This window comes from Molothrus ater, chromosome 5 (assembly GCF_012460135.2).
Source record: "Molothrus ater isolate BHLD 08-10-18 breed brown headed cowbird chromosome 5, BPBGC_Mater_1.1, whole genome shotgun sequence".
Taxonomy (NCBI): domain Eukaryota; kingdom Metazoa; phylum Chordata; class Aves; order Passeriformes; family Icteridae; genus Molothrus; species Molothrus ater.
The window spans coordinates 53993480-54016505 of NC_050482.2; the positions used below are offsets into that span (position 1 = coordinate 53993480).

General features: G+C 40.9%; 1 protein-coding gene across 2 annotated transcripts in view; it reads right to left on the minus strand.

Annotated features, from left to right (window-relative positions):
- CHST11 (carbohydrate sulfotransferase 11) overlaps positions 1-23026 on the minus strand; it is a 160487-nt gene that overhangs the window by 74258 nt on the left and 63203 nt on the right. For both annotated transcript variants that reach the window (XM_054514891.1, XM_036400960.2), the window contains exon 2: positions 20837-20922. In XM_054514891.1, the coding sequence (XP_054370866.1) occupies positions 20837-20922 (86 nt within the window). The remainder of the gene's footprint in view (positions 1-20836; positions 20923-23026) is intronic.

A 23026-nucleotide genomic window follows, 5' to 3' on the forward strand; every position in this document is an offset into this window, starting at 1 on the left:
TGAACAAGGACAAGTGCTGGCTTTCAAATTTAAGATGTGCAGATCTTAAATGGGTCTTTGATGATAAAGTGGTCCATCCCAGTCCTAAGATCAAAAATCTAGATCTTATGTAAATCCCTGCAGCTCTCTATGTAAGTACAAATGAAACATAGATGAAGTAGGAATGTGATATACAAAGGACCTCACGCAATGCTCCAGTCAAAGCTTTAGTGCCGAGTGGCTGGCAAATGAGGGAAAGGACACAGAAAGCAGATCAAGACCCAGTCAGATGATTCAGTCTGGTTGAAGGATCGATAAGCTCAGTAACAAGAAAAACACATTAGCATTTCCTCATCAACCCTGACCCCTCAAAGCCTGCAAGAGGTCAGGATCAAACACTGTCACAGTGAGCCACAGCAGTGGGCTGCCCACAGCCATGGTCCTGGGAGCCACTGAGGAACAAAAGCAAAACCAGGAGACATCACTTTCTAAAAGACAATTAGAAGAATTTAAACATTGCTTGATGGAATGATGCACTGTTCTGTGTAATTGCTTGTTTGATAAAGAGCAGGCAGCTGCAGCTCACATTTTTAGCCTTGAATTATTGCCAAACTGAGTTATTTTGTGAGGTAGAACTGAATCAGCAGTTCACATACAAAAATTAAGCCCTGGAGAATGTGAAACAATGAAATACTTCTACTCATTAAAGAAGCTATTGGTGCTGATAGTCAGCATACAGACACAGCCCAGAAAGGTGGAATATTTATGTGTCCAAATCTGATATGCAAATTGGCTACTACTTGATAGCATCTCTTAAATTTACCTCCCCTACAGATTTATAGCCATGTCCTAATCACTGCTTTCCACCACAGGGCCACGGTGCTCATACAACCTGACTAGGGTTTTCTGCATCACCTCTGTGAACCTCACTCTAAAATCAAGCAGTAAAGACAAAGGTTGTTTCTGCACCAGATACAGTGTTAAAATTTAGGAGTCATTCAGTGGTGCATAGAAGCAAACATGGTTGCAGCCCCACTTGCCATGGACACATGTTCTCATCCTCCAGAGACAGCATTACTTCAGTCACAGAAAATTAATGCAAGGAACTAATGGCTGGATACTGTTCTTGCCTGTTTGCCTGTCCCAAGGGAACAGCAATAGATACTGTAATATATCTGATTTGTGGTTAAATCCACATCTGACAGTTCTGCATCCTTCAGAAAATAAAAAATTCATGTCCATATGTACAAATAAATTCTTTTTGGAAGATACAGAATAAAATAATTTGGGACACTTAACAAAGAGTAATTAGCAAGAGTAATTTACACTTAGCAAGAGTAATTTACTTCTCAAATAAAAAATGTGTGTATTTCCCTCTATAGTGCAAATTCATTCCCCACTGGACAATATTAGCCTCTTTTAGAATATATGCAAATTTTAGCTCCAAGACAATTACATGTTTTGGAGTTGATACTTCACAACTCAACAAAAGCACAGACCAAAGCTTTTGATGCTTTAAAAGGCAGCATCTCATCCTTCCAAAAAGAATTACAATATCCCTTTCTAACTTTCAGAGATACTGAACCATCAAACTTCATTTTCAATTTTGTCACAGTTGAAAAAAGCTGTGCAAAGTAATTTGTAAGAGTTTCTAAAGTTTATTTTAATTTCCTCCCTGACTCCTTGGAGCCTCTGTGACTACTGGAGAGTAGTTTTAGAAGTGGAACATTACTGATGTAAGTTGAGAATGATGCAAATTTGGGAGTAATCTTAAATCCATCCTAACAAGCCTTTATATCACACCTCAAGTGTGTACCTCTTTCTCTATCTGTTAAATGCTTGGGATCTTGGGAAGGATACATTTTCACATGTATGCCCAACCATGCTATTATTACATTTAGAAATCAGAATCCTTGAGTTTAAAACAGATAGTAATGAAAAAAAAAACAGATAAAAAGAAAAAAAGTGTAAAATGACAGAAGCATATTATCCCACGGAAAAATTTATGAGCATAAGTAAGATCCAACATATTTATTCTTGTAACTCTTCCATGATGACTGACTGTCAGGACCCCAGCTTCATCCAGCCCTCAAGTGAACAATGTGCCAGAAAAGGGAGTCCTGCCCAGAAGTGACTCGAGTCCAGAGCAGGACCTGCAGGGTCATGGACAGTTCCCTCCTCTCTCCCACCTCTGGGACCCCAGTGGTCCCAGTCTGGTTGTGCTTCAAAGGTCACAGCTGAACAGGATCACAGGAGCAGATGCATATCCCAGAATGGAACACACCAGATTGGAACAATGCATTTGCTATTGTGGAAATTCCTTTCCAGTGCTATTTTTAATACCCAGTATTAAACATGCTTATTGGTATTTCCATTTTCAGCACAGTTATTACTATTCAATTGCCATTAATGTAAATGGCCAGGGTTGGTTAATGCCAAGCCATGTGATGAAATTATTTCCTTTCCCATCTGTGTTCCTGTAGTCTTAAATAAACAAAAAAGGCACCATTGAGATCACAGCTGAAATGTTCATCCTGATCCCCACCAACCACACACAAATTTGGAAGAAATCTCTGTTTTTAGGATAAAGTACATCACAGGCATTATGCTCTCTATCCTACCTAATGCGTAGTGGATAATACTACAGTTAAAAACATTAATGAAAAATAACTAATGGTAACTAAATGGTTCACTTAACTTGGCTCCCTCTGTAATGTATTCTTCATATGACAGGCATTTATTAGCTCTCACTGATGACTCCACAGACACCCTGCTATGCACAGAGTGCCTGTCTACACATTAAAACTTAATGAACAGAGCAAGAATTATTGATGTTAGCTCCATTCTAAAAGGGCATATCAGCAGGACTTTTTTTTCTCCTTGCCATGTCTTTATGTTCCTTACCTACTGAATAATCATGGATTTTAAATTTTCCTAGATGCTAGTGCTCAAAAAACCTCTTAATTTAACCAAAATCTTATTTTTCCCCCAGCTGCTGGCTTTTTGTGTGACTGGCTTTTTGTTTTTGTTTTTTGGGTTTTTTTACAGACATACTTAAATAAGTACACATGTGATGTTTCAAGACTAAAAAAAAAACCCAGCTTGGGCATCCTGGTGCTTGCACATTGTGTGCTCTCTGTATGCCCGGGGAAGCAGCAAGTCTTAATGGACCTTACATTTTCCTTGGGATTTCAGCACTTGCAAGAACAGTGAAAGGCTGATAATTCATGGAGGCAAACACTGCATTAAGTTGAATACTGCCTTTAACATGAACATACACTTGTCTTCACTTAATTGAACGTACTTATAGGCTCTGACTGAGCAGGAGCTGAGTGCTTTGCTTCTGCACTGATCTGACCAAGCATCTCACATGCCAATGTAACAACTCGCTGCGTACAGGCCTTCTCCACCCCAGGTGCTGCTGACTGCCCTAAATCCCAGGCCTAGCTTTTAACACTGCTGGGTGCCCACCAAGACTGCTGTTAATGAATGGTTTAACTGCCTTCTAGAGTCCCCGAGTGAGATTTTCAAGTGCCCACATCCTAGGCACTTGGGAATCTCAGAAAACCCATGGTATCGGTATCTCAGTCTTTTGGGAAAACCAACACCAAGTGACTCTCTCTAATTATCTAATTATTCTAAAACCAATAGATGTTCCCCTTCTTCCTGAGCTAAACAGATCTCAGGCATGATAAAGACCTTTTTAAAGGTGCCTGGCCATCACTGAAGGAGATGTTCTGGTCCCCTGGGACTGTTTAGCTCTCTTTGGTGCAGCACAGCAGCAGCTCCTGAGTGCCAGCACACACAGGATCATGATGGAGGTCTGGAGAGCCCGTGTTTGCTGCTGGGGAAGGTGGGTGGTCACCATTTCTCTTCATACTTTAGACAGCTGGACCACAGAGCAGTACTTCCTGCAGATGGACAGATCTTGCCTGGAAGGATGTGGCTAGAATCAGTCCAAAAGCAAACCTCAGTCAGACACGTCTGGATATTGCTGCTGCCTTATAAGGACCTACAAGAAGGCACCCAAATGTAGCTCCTTCTGGCCAACCCTCCTGCGGCGGTTTGACAGGAAATATGTTTTCTGGGATGCTGTGGTCAGGCCAATTGGTGCTCAGATTTTAATATTAGCACCTAATGTGGCCATTGGGACATTGGATTCACCTCTGAGAACACGGGTTTAAAAAGCCAGGCTCTCGCCCTGGGAGGTTCTCTTGGGTTTCTGGGGGAAAAGACTTCGGGTCTCTCCCCTGGCCCAGCTGCTGGCTGGGCGGGGGGAGGGGAAAGCCATGTGGCCGGGAGAGGTAGGCCTGACCCTGGGGGTGGAAGGGTGGAAGAGAGAGAGAGAGAGGGAGACACTGGGAGCCATCGGGCAGCCCCCCCCACCCCCCCTCCCCCCCCGGGAGACAGAGAGAGAGCCGGTGCCTGGGACTGTTACCTTGAAACTTGATAAACATGGGCCTGTGCCGGCAGCACGGCTGAGAAGGAGAAGAAGGGGGGGGGGGGGGGGGGGGGGGGGCGGGTGTAGCGAGAGAGGTCTGGGCAAGTGAGAGATGTTGGAAGAACAGAGAAGAATCTTAGTGGGAAGAGATGATGGAGTGGCTTTTGCTGGACTCTTTTTGTACAGCCATGGACAGAACCATGTTCCTTGTGATACAGAGACTGCATCTAGGGGGAGGCAATACCTCAGGACCAAGAGGGTTCAATGTTGGTACCCCTCGGCCCCAGGGGGTGAAATATGGGGGGGACAGATGTCCCAAAGTTGAAACTGTGCCTTTTTGGAGTGGGATGAAGCATCCTTAAAAGTCGACCCTAGAAGCAGCTCTGGTCAGTGTTCAGTGGTGAGAGCACTGGACATGAAAGGAAGAGGTCACCATTGGCACAAGAAGGACTCCTCCTCTTGATGAACTGAGGATTGAGTATTCCGAAGGGTGGTGCCAGACTGAGAGTCGATGATTTGGGGGATGTATTTTATTGGGAATTGGTGGGGAGGAGGAGGAGATGTATTTGTGAAGTTTTCATTTTCCTTGTGTGTTTCCTTTTTTTTCCTTTCCCTTGTAGTTTAGTTAATATTTTTTTTTCCTAAGTGGGAGCCTGCTTTGCTTATTCCTGGTCACATATCACAGCAGAAACCAGGGAGAGGGTATTCTCATGGGGGCACTGGCACCTCCTCTACCCTGAACCTGGTGTAAGCCTCATGCCAGTGGAAAGTGGGCAGAGTGGATGCAGAATGATGCTGCCTGGATTTGGCAGACTAAGGCACCTGGGCAGCAGTCCTTCCCTACTCAAGGAACTTCATAAAGCCTCCACAGCCACTGGAAGAAAAAACTAAGCCTCCAAGTCAAGCAGCTGAAGTGCTCCCTCCATTTCCTTTCCTCTAAGTGGAGACAGAAAAGGAAGCACTTTCTAAACTGCTTGAGTCCCTGTTCCCAATACTTAACAACCAGAAACCTGGATGAATCACACACTTTTCTAACTGCAGTAACCAGGCTGGAAACTGACTTCAACCTAAGGCACAAAAGTTTTTACCCTAAGCCTAAATATAATTCCCATTAACAATCTGTGCCACACTGCCTTAATATAAATGGCAGCTTAGACCAGATTTAGTAAGGGCCTATCATTTTTTTGCTATGTTTCAACAAAAGAGAGGTCAATAGGTTATTTACCATAATCTATTTTTAGGTTTTGTGAAACTACAAGAATGAAATCAAGCTTGGCCTTTATGATCAAGAAAGAATGCCTTTCTGTGCATTTTTCTTTTAAAAATAGCTGAATATGGAAGGAAATTGAATTATTTGTTAAATGGATATGTTTGATAAAGGAATATTAATGCATTTTCCAATAATAAAAGTGAAGAATGCTGTTCCAGATAGACATTCCTTTTCATTTTTATTGCACAGACAGTGCTTGATTACAGTTTAGGGAAATGAACTGAAATAATAGATGTACTATTTTTTTGATAAGTAGTCAGAAGGGTATTTTATGGAATCTAAGAAGAGTTGGAAGGCAGATGATTCAAAGGATAATTGAAGAATGATATTTGAACAGGTTACATTTGTGCCCTCAGACATTAAACATTAGAGACTTTTTTATTCTAAACATGGGAATTCACATGCTGAAAAGTAAATGAACACAAGGAATAATTTTTTTTTCAGAGACATGCAGTAACTGCTGGTTAGCAAGAAGGGAATTTTCCACAACACTGGGAAATTTAATCTGAAGTTATTTAGAATATGCCACATGTTATTCAGCTTCATATTCATCAACATTCGTTAGGTTATAGTATAATATTTTCAGTAGTTTCAGAACAGAGATCAAAAACATTTCAGGGTAACATAGGCAATAGCAAGAATGTGCAGAAACAGGCCCAGGTGCAGGACTCTGACTCTCTGGCGTTGGGACTCAGATGCAGAGGTCCTCTGCAGCCAGTTTTCACACAGATTACAGCTGGCCCTTGCCTCTGGGGGCTGAGGTTTCTGGTGAAAGCTGTCAGCCGGGTGGCAATGCCCCCCCCCCCCACCAGATCAGGTCCTCAAAAAGCATGAGCACCTCTATCCCCTACTACTGCTGCAAGCAGGGACTCCCTTGTCAGGGCATAAGGGATACTCAAGATAGGGACAGTAGTTTATTCAAGTTACAACTTTGGTGTCAATTTTAATATCAGATTTCAGGGGGAAAAAAAAGTACCTTTCTAAGTGTTTCAGCCCTCAGTAATGGGTGCCCTGAACAGCAGGGCAGTCTCTTTAAAACCCCTGCAGGTCTCACACTCCCATATCCTGCTTAACAACAGAGCCCACATTAATACTTTTCAATAAAAAACAGATATATCATTTAGCGAATTTCAGTGGAGAACACACCCTACATCCACATCATCAACATGTTAGTGCATCATGATTAATGCTGTGCATTTCATGCCAATTGAATTCTTAATGATTAGCCACTTAATTCTGAGCTGAAACAATTACTCTTCCCATTGAGAAATACTTGTTTTAGCTCAAAGCTCAGCAGGTGGAGTACAGAAAACCATCTATAGCCAGTCATGCAAGTACATCTTGTGGAATCAAAACACAGGTTTACTAATGCGTATTTTGGATGCATAATGAAGCACTGGGCCTACAAAACCATCCCTTTTCAAGACTGGTACAAAAGCTGTTGGCAGGACTGAGCTCATCCCTAATTCATAGATTTCAGCAGCAGCTGGGGCATGCACACACTCATGCTCATATATTTGTGCATGAGAAAGCAGTTTGCCCTTGGTCCATAAAGGTCTTGACACAAACACTGGTTCTCCCTGAAGTCATTTAGATGAACACTTCTGACTCAGTATATATTGGTGGAGGCTGCAGTGACAAAGATATATGTCAGAAAAATCAAATAGGTACATCTTAGATAATTATAGAAAGGAGCAAATACTTGGCTTGCCTTCAAGTAAGGGAGGAATTTCAGAGGTATATCACATGGCAGCTGTATAGTTTTGGTAGATGCTCAATTTACCTTGTAACCAGTAATTACATTTGTTATTTTTTATGATCAAAACACTATGCAGACAATAATTATACCACCAATGTGTTCCTGAGAAATAGATAAACAGGCAGAACTGCTACAGGCATTACAAGTGTATCAGAGAGACAACAACCTGATGACAAAAAGCACTAATGGCAGAACCAGTATTAGGATGCATGGTGTGCTGATGGTACAAACCAGCTCAGGCACTGGCTGAACATCCTGCAGCACGGCAGGAACAAGAACCATGCCTTGCCAAGCCGCTACTGCAGTGACCCTGATGTGGTGCTGATTACTGCATCATCATTTACATGGTGATTCAAGGAAAGTTTTAGTGCTGCCACACTAGAGACACAGGCTGCAGTATGCAGGGCTGAGTATCACTGAACAGACAGGAGTTCTCCAGGAACTCAGTGTGGTATTTATAACACAATCAGAGCTGCTAACAGTGTGAGTGGAGCATTTCCCTAAGTCTGAAACTAAGGAACTGTCCCTAAGGCATCCTAAGCCACAGGGGAGTCTGTGAGTCTTTCTACTGACTTCAGTAGCCACCGAATGAGAGTCCTCTTATGTGTGATACAAAGAACTGCTCTGACATCTGGAAAAAGATCTCTGTTGACTTTGAAAATGCATCAGGCTATGTCATCACCTACATGCTGACCCACCATACAGTACAGTATTTAGATTTCTTATTCCATGTGGACTTGCGGCTTTGCAGTGAAACACACTCTAGCACTTCACTGTGTGAGAGATCCGAGGCTGATGTGTATGACAGTGAAGATTCACAAGGGAGTGAGTTATTCCAGGAGATCACTGTGGTGTCCAGGAAATGTTACTTGGAGGAAAGTCAAAAACTGCTTCTCAGAGTTAATTTTACAAAATAAAGCAACAGTGGCTGACAAGTGTAATAGGTATATAACTCCCAATTTCTAAATCAATGCACTTTCAGTGTCTGCAACTGCAGACTGAGTCCTTGCCTTTAGTTTTATCCTTGTTTGGCCACGACAATCACCCTCCATCTCTCCCTTGCCCCATTTCTCCAAGACAGAACACATGTGAAGAAACCACAGTCCCATATAAGCATGTTTTCTAAAGCCACACTGGCCAAGCTGAATTGCATTCAGACTATTTTCCTATCCCCTGTTCTTATTCCTCAGGCCTGATTTGTCAACATGTTTTTAACAGAGCAAAAGAAATCACAACAGCAATGACCTGGTGCAGCCTGGTGAATTACCCAAGTTAGAGACCACCCATAGTTCTGTGACAGATCAACTGGAAACACACACCAATAGGGACATAGCCTGCACAAAGCCATCTGCACAAAGCAAGAATCATTTCAATGTACAGCTTCCAAAGTAGGAGCAGCTTTAGCAGGAAAGGAAGCTTATTTAGGTTATTTTTGGATGCAGATATCAGATTGAATACATGGATTTTTATCATGTTCGTACTTACACAAGAACAACTTGTTAGTGACACGACAGATTTTGAACCCACACAACTGCAGGAGAGCCTTTAATAACAGATGAGTGTACTTTGCCAGTGGTGAGATAAAGAGATTCAGTGTCTTAGCAGATGATACCTTCTGTCTTACTTCTTTAGCCGCAGATTTAATTACACTGATGTCATGAGAAGCAAAAATAAATTATTCATTAAACCTGCCTAAGAAATCATTCTTTTATCCCACGTATTTTGTTTCAAGATCATTTACACTTGGGTAAAAAGGCAGTTTTCTTCCCTCCATGTCAATATTTTATATAGTAACTCACTTTACAGCCCAAGTGAAAATTGAAGTGGGTCTCTTAAAGAGGACCAGCACATGATACTCCATGCAAGGCATGAAGGTGATGCTTGAAGATTCCACCAATCTTCCTGTGACAGATCAGTGGCTGTGTGATTGAAGGATCGTAAGCAGGATCAGGGAGAGATCTGTTACATCCCTTTTGAAAACAAACCCCTTCAATGCATTTACATGTCAGTGTCCCATGACTTCTTTAGTGGTTGTTGGAGGTGAAACCATAGGTCTTGCACTACTTGTTTTCTAGCTCCTTCCATTTTCATAAACACCTGGCCTGTCATTACTTTGGTGATACACTTTCACGTTACTTCTACCAGCAAACAGATAAAATTTTTCTTTTACCTGGTTTGCTTTTGCACTAGTCGCCTAAAATAAACAAATAAGCAATAGTGCAATTTTCGGAGGTAAAAGTATCTCCAAGTCATTCTTTCACTGTGTGGCTCCTCCACTTTCTGACAGTCAAGATCATAAATTGGCACAGTAAATTAATTTTAAAAATATACTCATTTTTGTAAGATAAGAAATACGAATGGGAGAGGGAGACTGAGCAGAGCTGAAGTCTGAGAAGGATTGAAGCTGAGAAGGAGACTTCAAAGCTGGAGGAAATGGCAGAAAGGAATGGAAAGAACAGAGAAGTAGGTCTTGGCAAGAAGACAACCTTACCCCCCTGCACACAGCTGCAAATTCAGCAACAGTTTATTACCCCAAGTTTACATGAAATAAAGAAGATAAAAGCAGCTGCAGAGAAAGCAGCAGGATCATTCCTATCCCTCCAGTGAGGCACCCTGCCCAGAGTAACTGAGCCCCATGAGGCTGTTTAGGAGCTGGACATGCTCGTTGCGTGTGCTGCGCTCCTCATCACTCTGTCAGTGCAAAGCTGTCTGTACTGTGACATTTCCTACCAAATACACACAACCACACATCTGTACATGCATATTACATTCATTTTTAGCATTACCCCAGAACCCCTGAGTTCCTGCCAGAGTCCAAGCCCTACCTGAGCTTGAAACTGTGCAGGGACAGAGACAAAAGCATCTCTGCATCAGGTGGGGAGCTGAGCAGAGTGCCCATGTTCTTCAAATAAAGACCCAGATTAGCAGAAAATCATGCACAAATGAGAGTGCCATAGAAGAGGTGAGAAAAGCCTACAGATCCAGGGCTTACTCCCATAGTGACAGTGTGCTCCAGCCTGGAAAATGCAGTGTGAAAGGATTTGTTTCCAGGCTGTAAATACATGGCATTTAAGAATAAGGAAGTGCATGGATATGCTTTTTTAGGTCCAAAGTTACGGAAATTAAAGAACGAAAAACCTCTCCTGTGCTCAGCATAGTGACTTTTGGCTATTACTTTATAGAGAGATGCCACTGGCACAACAATCTCTTACAGAAAGAAAACGGTGCCTAATATTGCATATCTCACCTTCCCCACAGAAGCCTTTATTCAGTTTACATTAGGTAACATGTTACACTTTTGTAGAAGTACCAGTGATTTCAGCTTTTCCTTACTGGTTCAACTAAACATTTCTTTTCTCCTTCAGACAAGCTTTTTATGAATATTTAATGTATCAAAATCAACGGAAGGCTAGCACTATGCATCTGCTCTCCAGATCTTTCATCCATGTATTTTCAGCCAGGCTCAGTTCACAAAATATGACACTAACTATATTGCTATGTAAATACAACTCCTTCAACCACTATTTAATAAGTAAAATATATGCAAAGCAAAAGCCAAGTCTGACTTGAACAGATGAAACTGTTCTCTCCTAGCTATAGAGATGTGTTTGTTACTTGGACTCCCAATGTCAGTTCCCCATGCCAGCTTGTACGTTCATCTTCTGTCCTCTAATTGAATTAATATTCACTTCCTCTTACTAATCCCCAGATGCTTGTCTGAAATTATCTAAGACACAGCTCACATTTACATGGAGAAAAGATTTATATTAAGGCATGGATTTGATAGCTACAGAGGTTGCTAATCTGCTGTGCAGTCAGGTGATCTAACTGTGGGGATGTTCTGATTTTTTACTGTTCTTTTAAAATTTGGATGTAATGTTTTGCTTTCAACCCTCTGCTGGACAACACTCGGAATACTGTTCAGATGTGATTTAAGGTTGAAAAGAAAGGAACACTCCTTCCTGGATTTTCCGGGCACCAGAAATACACATCAATTTCAGTGCACTGTAAAATTTTACAACTCTCTTTGGTTTGGATGTATTTATTATGTCACTACCAGAAAAAAAAAGGGAAATCTTTTTGGCATAAGACCTTCAGTATTTTATAGTGCAATAGAATGTGTGGAATGATGAAAAGACAGATAAAAAATTGCTCACAAATATAGCTCCTTTCTGATCCCCTGGATGAGATCTTTTAACTTGAATTTTGGCCTCTTTAGACCTTAGGAGTTTTGCCATCAATTTTCAATAGATCAAGTATCACTTTTATCCCAAGGTAATAAACTGATAGAAACATCTACACTGATAGCATGCTGGAAAACCTGGAATAAAAATCTATTCCTCCTTCCAAAGCAACTGCACAAAAGAATCACTGTGAAGGAAATAAAATTTTGCTTTCATTCTGCCCCCCACATTTTGCCATTGCCTCATGAACATAGGGATGGTTCAAATACAAGATCCCATCCACACTAGAATATACAACTGCAACAGGTAAATAAATCAATAATGACCTCCTTGAGTGGCCTCAGTATGATAGATACTATGTTATTTATAGAGGAAAAGGAGACATACACAATACAAACACTTTTTTGTTGCGTTCAAATGCTGTATAGGTAGTATGATAGATACTATGTTATTTATAGAGGAAAAGGAGACATACACAATACAAACACTTTTTTGTTGCGTTCAAATGCTGTATAGGTATTGCCTTGTAAAAATACTTTTTTCTTGCTTTTCTTTCTACACCTGCTCCATGTGAGTAAGAAGCAAGGTCTGAAAACTAGTGAATAAAAGCAGTTTAAGTGTGGCTGCCTAGATGATGATTACTGAAACAACAAATCTCTCAGTCTAATAATTAAACAAACAAATGTAAGGACAACTCCAACAACCAGCAGCTGGGTGTTTCCCATGCATGGGGCACACGTCCTCTGTTTGCAGGGATTCAGACCCCAGTTCTGTGAGAGCACCCTGATCACTGGCGGGAATAGCCCAGGACCCTTCAGTTTGTACTCTGGATTCAGTGAATTGTTAATTACTGCTGTCACAAGGGTTTGATGTCACCAAACAAGACTGTCAGGGCAAGGCAGAATTTCCTCCTTGTTTTACTAGATCAACAGACGAGCACACAAGGTCTTAAATCAGCCGTGGCTGTTATTCTATTATATCCCCAGATCATCCTGACAGAGGCTTAATGCAGAGCCTACCAGCCTGAAATCCTGCTCCTTTCTTCTGTTTAGTTTCAGAACGCATGACAGCATGAACCGGAGAGACTGAAGACACTCTCTGCACTGTGTCACCTGGATACATGACCTGCCCAGTCTGGGATGCACAATTGCATCATGTCAAATCTATCATTGCCCACATGCACACACTCCTGTGAGATTAACTCCAAGCCAACCCAAGTGTTCACCACCTACCACAACTGGAGGAACGCAGCCCAAACTCACAACTGCTTTTAGCCATCCACAAACTCTGTATTTTCCAGCTGACCTTTCTGCTCAGCCCTGTCCATAACACCATGGAGAGCAGACTCACTCCAGGGGCAGCCACTTCTTGTAGTGCACTAAGTATGGATTGGACTGCAGCACCTGGCTTGACCCACCGTACACTTCCCCACAAACTTCACCTAAACAAAAACTTCCTTAGAAAGTGCCCTTAAATAATCTGTCCTTAATTTGATGATTTACACACTTGTAGAAAAACTCTACAGCCTGTCTCCCCACAGTACTATGAATTTCCTTAGTGTAGGAATCCCAAAAGGCACACTGGCTCCTGCAGCCACATCTTTCAAAAGGCATGTTATGTTAATCTTGCTATGTCTGTGGCATTCAAAGAGAAACATTCCTGAATTTCTCTGCATAAACAGTCAAGAAGATCATTGTACTTTTACTGAAGAAACCTTTGTTAAGGTGCAGCTCATTACATCGTTGAGGTTAATTAATATTGTACAAAGTGAAAAAGTGAATGAATAGTACATATCGACATTACATACAATATCAATGGATATTATAGACCATTTTGTACAACTTGAGGTTCTGCATCAGATACAGTAAAATCTGCAAAAATGGAACTTGTGGAATCTAATCTCTTGAAACTAATTGCAAATTTACCAACTTCTTCTGTCCCACCTTAAAATTAAAGTAAATAAGAATTACAAGTGCCAGTAGACAGATTGTATGTCTGTATTCTCTGATTTTCATAGTTACATCTATTGGGACACCCTACAATCCCCCCCAGGGGAGAGAGAGGTTACAGCTGGGCTCTCAGGATGTAAAGAGATCATCTTGCCCTGTCACAAGTGGGCAACAACTCTGCTGCAGTTAAGAAACTTCTACTAAAATAATAAAAATACCCAACACAGGGGAAAGAAGGCAGATGTTTAACCAAACACAGCTGCCTTCCTTCACACAACTGAGAAAGCTGTCCCAAAACTACTAGCACTAGAAACAAGCAAGAGAGGCTACAGTTTACAAGGACTAGTCTGTAAACACTGGGATACAGTAACTTAGCCACTGATACTGGAGCACTTGGATGGTTTCAGATGCTTGGAGCACAGACAGAAAGGAGACACTGCTCTGCAGGGACCAGGAGCAGAAATCTGTGATCATTACAGACATACTCCCACTGCCCTTTGCTTCCTCCAAACTGCCATATCCCCCTGCATTCTGAAGTATGATTACCCAGTTTTTCAGGTCCAAAACTTAAAACTGGGGAGGAAAAATGAGGAATTTCGTGCAGAGAAAGAGGCAGGCAAGGTGTCCCATCTGAATATTACTGAGGTCAGAGCAAGCATTTGACTGAACCAACATGGTTCAGATCTTCAGAGGTCTGATTTGAGACAATTAAACACAAAAAGCCACTGAATGGCACCAGGTTGGAGTGCTGAGTCCAGGTGTTCTCTCCACCCATCTGTCTAAGTGCTTGTGTAACAGAGAGCCCACACATTGCATACAGATAATTTTGAAAAGCTGTGCTATGCTCTTTCACCTCCACCACATAAAATCCTTTTGGTTTTGGCCACGTCTCTTGTATTTTTAAACCTTTCCTCTCATACTTTTATGCCTCCAGAAATCTTTTATAGTAAAACTCACATGCTCTCAAAAGAATGAAATACAAATCAAGGACTGGAGAAATTAATTTTTTTTTTCTATCTGGGAAATCTGAGCTACTTTGAGTAACACTATTTTCTTTCATTTCATGCAGGTAATGAGTCTTTTATTAAACACAGGTGCCCAAAAATTCATCCCAATGCACTGCAGGAACTTGAATGAGCATGTCCTGTGGAAAATTCTAGCCTTGAATGCTGGTAGTTACTGTACATACTTGGCTGATTAATTCCTCTTGAGTTACAAAGGTATCCATCATGTCACAGTGAATGATCTATGAAGCACACCATACCTGAAACCTTCCCCTCTCCAAGTCATCTCCTTGGCATCTAAAACCAGTTCTTATCATTTGTAATCAGTAATTAACAACAAAGCATTCTCACTAGTGCAATTTTTCTACTAAGGTTAATGTAATATTTCATTCCAGGCCAGCTGCTGTTTTATGACTTCCAAGCACGACAGTAAGTAATGTCTCTCCATAAGAAGTCATCCATGGAGTAAATCATCTCCTCTTTCATCAGCAGTCATTTTGCTGCAGCAAATGAGGCTAATTACATATGAAATTGTTGTTTATCAACAGGAGTAGGTACCTAAAGTTTGACATTGCACATCAACTGTTCTTCCTTATGTCTCCATGCTGTACCTTTCCCATTAAGGAGTTTTTAATTTATGATCAATCAAATACTGTAATTATGAGCCATACTTACCATCCTGTTATCATCTGCACAGATTTGCCTACAAAGATCAGCATCAACCAAACAACATATGTTTTCAGTACTGGTACAACTTTTGGGCCACTTCTTGCCCTCGATAAGGAGGGCATACATATTTATTACACACATACATATTTATTACTCGGTTGCAAAGCATCAATAACTTCTAACATACTGTTCTTTAGATAAACTGACTATTTCTCATATTCAAAAGTTCACTTCCCAGGACAGCTATATGGCTGTCTCAAGGAAGAAATCTGAAACCCAGAACATATCTACACGAAAACTGGAGAAAAAATAATGGATAGCACTGCTGCACAGTGCTGGTGTAATTTTCTTGTCTTACTGGAATTGGCAAGTAACTCGAGATCTATTTTTTTTTTTCTCCCCTTTCTGACTGATATAGTAACTGTCAGTCATCTCAGGCTTTTCTTGCATGATATAGCTGACAAAAACACAAGTCTGGCTCAGGATGCTCATGACCCACAGGTTGTGCTCTGGAAGAGTATCATGAGTTTTTTATCTTTCTTGTAATCTGGTCACTTGCTGCTGAAAAGAAACCACTAGGTGAACTGGACCTCTCATCCTATTCAATGACCTGCTCTTTGGCTGCTCTGTTCCTGAGAATGAGGATCCAGAGCACACTGAAACAAACTGCACAGTGCTCAGAGCCTCAGATACACCAAGAACAGAAATACCAGGTCCTTAGCACTGGAACCTCTGATACAAAGTGCTGTGGATGATGTGCACACAGAGCTCAGACCACAAAGCTCACCACAAATCTCTGTCCAGGAATGGGTACAGCCCCCAGAGTCATCCTAGGGAGTGGAAATCAATTGAAGACAGCAAACTACAGCCCAGATGGGTGATGTGGGCTGAACTAGGCTGGGATTTGCTGATGCTACCCAGGCAGTCTAAGGCACAGATAATCACAGGGCAGCTCCCAAAATGCAGCATTTGTGGCCTCAAGAGACTGAGAATGTATAAACACTGTCTGCAAGGCAACAATTCACTTACCTTCCCTTCTCCTGGTGGGAAGGAGAGAAGGGGGGAAAAAATAGAACAAAAAATGGGTCATTTTGGAATGACCAGGTCATAAAATTTCATAATGCCAAGGCAACAAACAGTTGGTCTGCAGTTCTGACTCACCAGTTTTAGCAAATTACTGGACCTGGCTCCAGCTACACCAAAAGCAGACACCTAGAAATACCTCTCCTCGACAAAAAGAAATTGGCAAACAGTGTGACCTTTAGCAAAACAGTTGATTCATGAATTAAAGTTAGGCAATGTCAATGTCAAATTAGAAAGTGAAACAAACTTATCCTTGGATTTGGATCCTGATGGATACAGAACTTTATCTCTTCTGTGTTCTTCTCAGAGGTCTAGACAGTTAGACTAAGCAATGGTGCTACTTGCATTTAATGAATATTAAATGTCAGTCTTGACAACTAGAAGACAAAAATCTAACCTTAAAGATGCAATTATTTCCCATTCCTCCAACATTTCTGTTTTGGTTTGAAACTTCTTGTAATTCAGTAGCACACCCTCTGTTACCAAACAGATCAATGTTAACCATGAAAGTGTGAACAGTGTTACCCAGTTCTGAACTTCTGGTGACTCCAGCTCATGGACTGACCAACAATTATCTGTTTTTCTTGGAGCAGTGGGGCTGCACAAAGCCATGTAAATTACAAGAGACAGTTGTATATGCTGTCTCCTATGAATATGTCTTGCAAGTATTTGTTTCCCCACATCCTTAAATTCTTGGGGTTTCATATGCAATAAAAACCCCACAAAATCTACCCAAGATAAAATGCGAGCTTGTGTCACATTCCTGCAGGACCCTTCATCTGTGTTCAGTTACATCTAGATTCTCTCCTTTGCCATTTGTTGTATGATTGAATCCTCTTTCTCTTTCCATTTATAATGATGTGGCTTTTTAATAAACTCATTAAATAAACAATCCATTTCAGCCCTCAAAATTTGCCACTGGTATCTCTGCAGCTTAGTACTAAACCTCCACCTAAAAACGAAAGGCAAAACAACAGATAGTAAGGTCTGAGACGTGCTGCACATCGCCTGCTGTGTATGAGGAGACCACAGCCTGGAAATCCACTTACTCAGTGTAAATCCAGTTTGGTTATATTGACTTTTCTTTCCCTCATGGTATATTAGTGCTCATGAAAAATCTTTCAGTGAAAGCCCTAGAGAAGAAATCTTTTGTCCACAGACAAATGCACTTCCCATTTTCTGCTTTATTACCACAAGCAAAAGAGCAAATGTGTTATACTTTTACAATAATCACAAGGCCAGACACCCAGCTAAGGCATAAATCCTACATGGGCTTTGTAATGGACACTTTCTCAAGTCCTAATTCAAGTGCTATCTCCACCCACTTGTCCTCTCTTTCTCCACTCAACATAGGAACAATTATGATTAACCCTCTGAAAATCTGACTTCAATCCTAACATTCAGCTCCTACAAAGCACCCAATGACCCATTCAGTCACCTTCAGATCATTGCTACATTTGAATTTTCTGAAGACCAATCTTTTTTACTGCCTTTTTTTTACTGTTATTATTTTTTATTTTTTCCTTCTCTTCTTTTTCCCTTTCCTTTCTCTTTCCTTTTCACAACCATTCACAAGGCCAAAAAAAGATTTAAGAGACAAATGATGGCATCTGCAAACAACTCAAGTAACTCCATAGAAGGAAAAACCAGGCCAGGATCAGAGAGGCTGTTATATGTTAACATATTAAATAACCACAGTCAAACTCTCAGCTGGTGGAAATCAACCTGTATCCATCTGGTTTTATGAGGGCAGTGCAAATTGATATCAAACACGAGTAGAAAAAACTGACTCATGTTAAACTACAGCAACCGAAATCCCAGTGAGTATTGACCCTATCTGACACCTATTTTAATCAATGACCAAACTCTCATCTCCCAGGCAGGTAACAGGCAGGAGCACACAGAACACAAGGCAGAATGGGCCCTTAATACATCTCAAATTTAAAGTTTCCTACCCTTTAAAAAAAATCACAGCTACACCTAGCTTGTAGTAATCCAAAACCATAGCTTCAAGGCATCTTTCAGTGGCCTAAGTTTGGTGTTTAAATTACACATATTACTTTGAACTATGAATATCTGCTCAATCAGCTCTGCGGCTGCTCTAAGGCAGCTAAGCTGAGTGCCAGAGAGTTTCTGTGATGGCACACACAGCCACTGGCAGCCAGGAGAGAAACATGGATTCACAACATCAGGAGTCCAAAAGGTTCTGATAGTCAGAGGTTAAAGATCTGCTTTCATCACTTAAATTAGTAAGAGAGATTTTGGCCAAAAATGTCTTTGTAGAATCAAAGATTGGTTTGGGCTGGAAGGAACCTCAACGATCATCTTGTTCCAACTGCCATGAGCAGGGACACCTTCCACTAGAGCTTCCATCCAGCCTGGACTTGTCTTCTTGCATATTTATTATATATTTGACTTCTGAGCTGGCTACAAAAGGCTGATTGCAAGTGCTTCAGCAAGGAAACAAACATGAGAGATCTGCCCTCCATCCCCCCCCATCCTTGCAAGTACAGGTGAACTCTTGAGGAACAAGCACCCTCCTGCCAAAATATACAACAGTCTCTAATCTGCCACCTTAAGAAAGGTGAGACAGAATGCTCTTTGGGCACAAATGAAAAAAAAAAAGATTAACCATATATCTGATGAAGCATTCTAGGTGTCATCTCCAACCTCTTGTTTCCTCTGGCAGCCTCTACTCACTGCCTTTTCGTGTTACTGTTTTCCCAGATTGCATATGCTCATTTGTCTGTCCCTCTGGTACTGAGGGCAGCATGCAAAGCCCCTTCCGAAAAAATCAAGCACCAACTAAAAACAAAGAAAGAAACAAAAATTAAAAGCTTCATAAAAATGGGTATCAGCAAGCTGATGGAAACACTTCTGCATAAAAAAACTTCAATAACAATAAACATCTTTAGTTCAACATCAGCTGCCAGAAGTACTGCACTCCCTCAAACATTGACATTGGCTGGCTCAGAGGTGAGCCCAGAAAGGGATGCTAACAGTTCACTTGGTCAGGGTACACAGAAAGGAAGGAGCTGCCAGTTATGTCCCCTGCTTCAGGAAGCTCAGGAAATCTTTTCAGTTGTCCAGGTTTGCAAGGGCTCTGGGATTATGGCCCTTCACTGGATGGGGATGTTTCTTTCCTACAGCTTGGCCTTTAATAATGTTAAAGGGCAAAAGGTCTTGACTGACACACAGCAGACCCCAGGGAGACCAATTACTCAGCTCGTCTCATCTCCCTTACCTGCTCCTCTTGAACATCTGCAAAGAGTCTTTAAATTTGACCTGCAAATACTAATAGTTTTCCTTTGCAGCACTGGATTGTTCCTCTTCAGGGCTTCTGCATGCGCTTCCCATTTATGCAATGCTGACTCCCATAATGGTCAATAAAGGGCGGTATAACAGTATGACAAACTTATGTTCCCAGCCATGCCCAGAATTCGAATTGAATTAGAAAGTCAGCCTGTTCATAAAACCATTAACAAGCAAATGGAGCTTTACTGCGCTTCATAACCGATATCACATATCTTTGGATTGCTGTCAATTCTTTATGTAAATACTTTAAATCCCTCAGACTTCGTTTTGCACATGATATAGTGAGTCTCTTCATAATCAAATAGTATTTAAAACATTTATTGCCTTGTTAAATATAACAAGTTAGATTTACTGGGATAGTCACTTTCCCTAATAGCCAATTTAATAAAACTCAATCTATTCATTCATGGATAAATATATAATAGGCGGTTGTTAAACTTTAATAAATATGTTTAATAGTCAGCTGGCATTTTTTCTCAATGGCAGCACTTCCTCTCAGCTGCCAACAGGAAATGCTTCTCCTGAATGTGCCAATTCAGCCCACATGTAGGGAATAAATTGATCTAGAGGAGCAAACAGGAGCATGAATTTCAGGTAGTTTTCTTATGCTACTTGTCACAAGAAGAGCAATAACTGAGGTCCTAGCTCTCATCAAGACAGTCAGGTATTGAATAGCACACAGTGTAAGAAAGAACATGAGCTACAGTGTTTGTCTAGACTCCATACAAGCCACAGACCAGGACAAGAAAGGCAGCTGGCTATCTGAAAGTCATATAAATTATATTCATGTAATATTATGGCAATTTACAGTCTTACTGCACTCCTTGTCTCATGTAGATTACATCACACCACCCTGCCAGTCCACGTTAACACATTTCTCACACCACCCTGCCAGTCCATGTCAACACATTTCCTCAGCTTCTATCTAGGTATCCTTTTAAGGCTTTTGGGTACCTAAGAAAAGATTTTGTAGGAGTTCGCATCATTAAAACTAAAAGCCTTTAAAAATCAGGCTTTTAATTCAAACTGTAGAATGTTATAGTAAACCCTGCAGTACCCAGGATCAGTTCTCTCAAATGAAGGCAGCCGTTGCATGCAAATAAGAAAACACCAAAATATCATCAAAAGAGACTGCATTTGTATGCTGCATTGGGAAGCTTAATTATAGCCACAAGACACTCACCTGGGTGGGATTATACAGCTCCTGGAGTGGGCTCCTGGATCCTTTCCGACAGCAAATGTCCATCCCAAATGGATTTCTACGCATTACTGCAAAGGGAAATTGAAATTAGTACAGGTTAGCAACGCTGGCTAGCAGAAAGCAATTGCAATACTTACAGCAAGAAAAGATTTTCTGACCATAGATCATAGGATTCTAGACAGTGTTGTCACTTAACTCCTGATTTTCCTTTCCCTAGAAATTGTCCAAGAGCTAAATCCCTTATCTATTGTGGAAGTTATTGAAAATAAGAACTCCCTTATAAAAGTTGTTATGCAACAACTCTCAGTTTGGGTGCACAAAAATTCAAGCATGGGGACCAATGCAACACTATTTTCAGCAGTGCCAGACACCTGCTTGTCTGATCATCAGGAAGGAGTCAGATGGATTCCTATAACCAGCACCTCTGAGAGGCAATGTCTGAGCCTCTCTCTGCCTAAGACAGATGTATACAGGAACCTCATATTAAATTGCATGATTTTAAAGCTTTTGGCCTAGTTCTTCTGTTTCTCCTAGAACAGATACTAATCAGTACATAACACACATACAATCAAACACCGCTGCCCTTCTTGCCACAATTTTGCTTTACATATTACAACTGGAAATTTTGACTGATCCACAGAACAACATGCACTCTGTTATACCATTAAAGACAAGCTGGCTTTCAAACCAAAGGCTTTGTCAAAGATCTGATCAAGGAGCATTTTGGATGACAAATTTTTCAGGAGAGCTGTTGGCCTGAGTCCCGGCAGGGATGCAGACCATCAGCTTCAAGTTAGACCTCTGTGGCCATAAAACTCTGTAAGAAGACATTCAGCTTCACCTTCTATAGTCAAGAGGAAAACAAGAGCTTGCTGTGCTTCTTATCTCACATGGCCCACATCATCCTCTGCTAACACTCTCCTGCCCCCAGCTTGCCCTGGGAAATACAGAAGGAGCATCAGGCTGTCAAACACCCACATCCAGCATCGCAGCAAGAGATTTGTCTCATCAACATTTGATTAAGACATAACCAAAAAAAAGGGGAAAAGAGATGTTCCTGCTGGGAACATCATGTTAAGCCAAGTCAGGCATGCTTTTATCATCTCGCCACATTTTGTAACCAGAAACTATTGAAGCATCCTAGAACAATGAGCTGCACCACTTGCAGACATGCTATCATGGGCTTCAAGCCAAGTCAGAGAATACAGTCCAGTAATGTTTTAATACTGAGACCTAATATCATAATTGATACATCAAGTAATATAAACCACAGAAAACTGTATATGGTCCAATCTGGAAACATAATTGATTCCTTCACTCACTCAATATCTATTTTCAATAGAAGGTAATGATCTAATAACATGCTGGGTTGCTTTTTTCCTAAGCAAACAGATTCGCAGGTCTTGTGGCAGGAGGCAGACATATTCAGTAAACAAACTGGCTTTAATTTCTTCACAATTAGGACAGTAATGTTAGTAGAGGCAATAATTTTATTTTACACATTTAAACACCTGATTAAATTCTGAGCATTTTTAGTGATGCAGACAAGTACTGCAATTCCTCCATTGCTGTGCTAATGTGTCTTTTTAAAAGATAATTTACAATGTGTTTTAGAAAATTAAAACTTAAAAAATGTTTTACAGTAACATCAGCTTCCAAAGCCTGGAAGTGGTTTTAGGAAGGAAATTTTGAAATGAGAATGTGAGACATCCAACAGCCATTGTAACTACAGAGCTCCTGTCCACCTTATCCCCCCCTCCATGCTCTTGTACCAGAACTGTGTCCAGAGAAGCTTTCAAAATCATTTTGTAGTCCCTTCCTCAATAAAGAAACCTTTCCAAAATGAAGCCTTCTACTCAAGGGCAAAGCACATTAAAACACCACAGCAGGGGGAAAGGGAGAGGGGAACATTTTAGTGTATCCACCTCATTAGAATGTGATAAGGTCCTGCAACACTGATGTTCTAAAATGAAGAATAACATGAATTCTAGTGTGGTGTTCCTTAACTTGTTATTTCACTTTTAACTTCCATTAAATACAGTAAATAGTACAATGCATAAGTGTATCCATCGCTTCCTGCTTCACTTAGCCAGCAGGTATCAACACATTATATTCAGCAGTAACAGTAATAAAGATAAAATTTTTTATGCAACATGAAAGATTTGTTTCCAG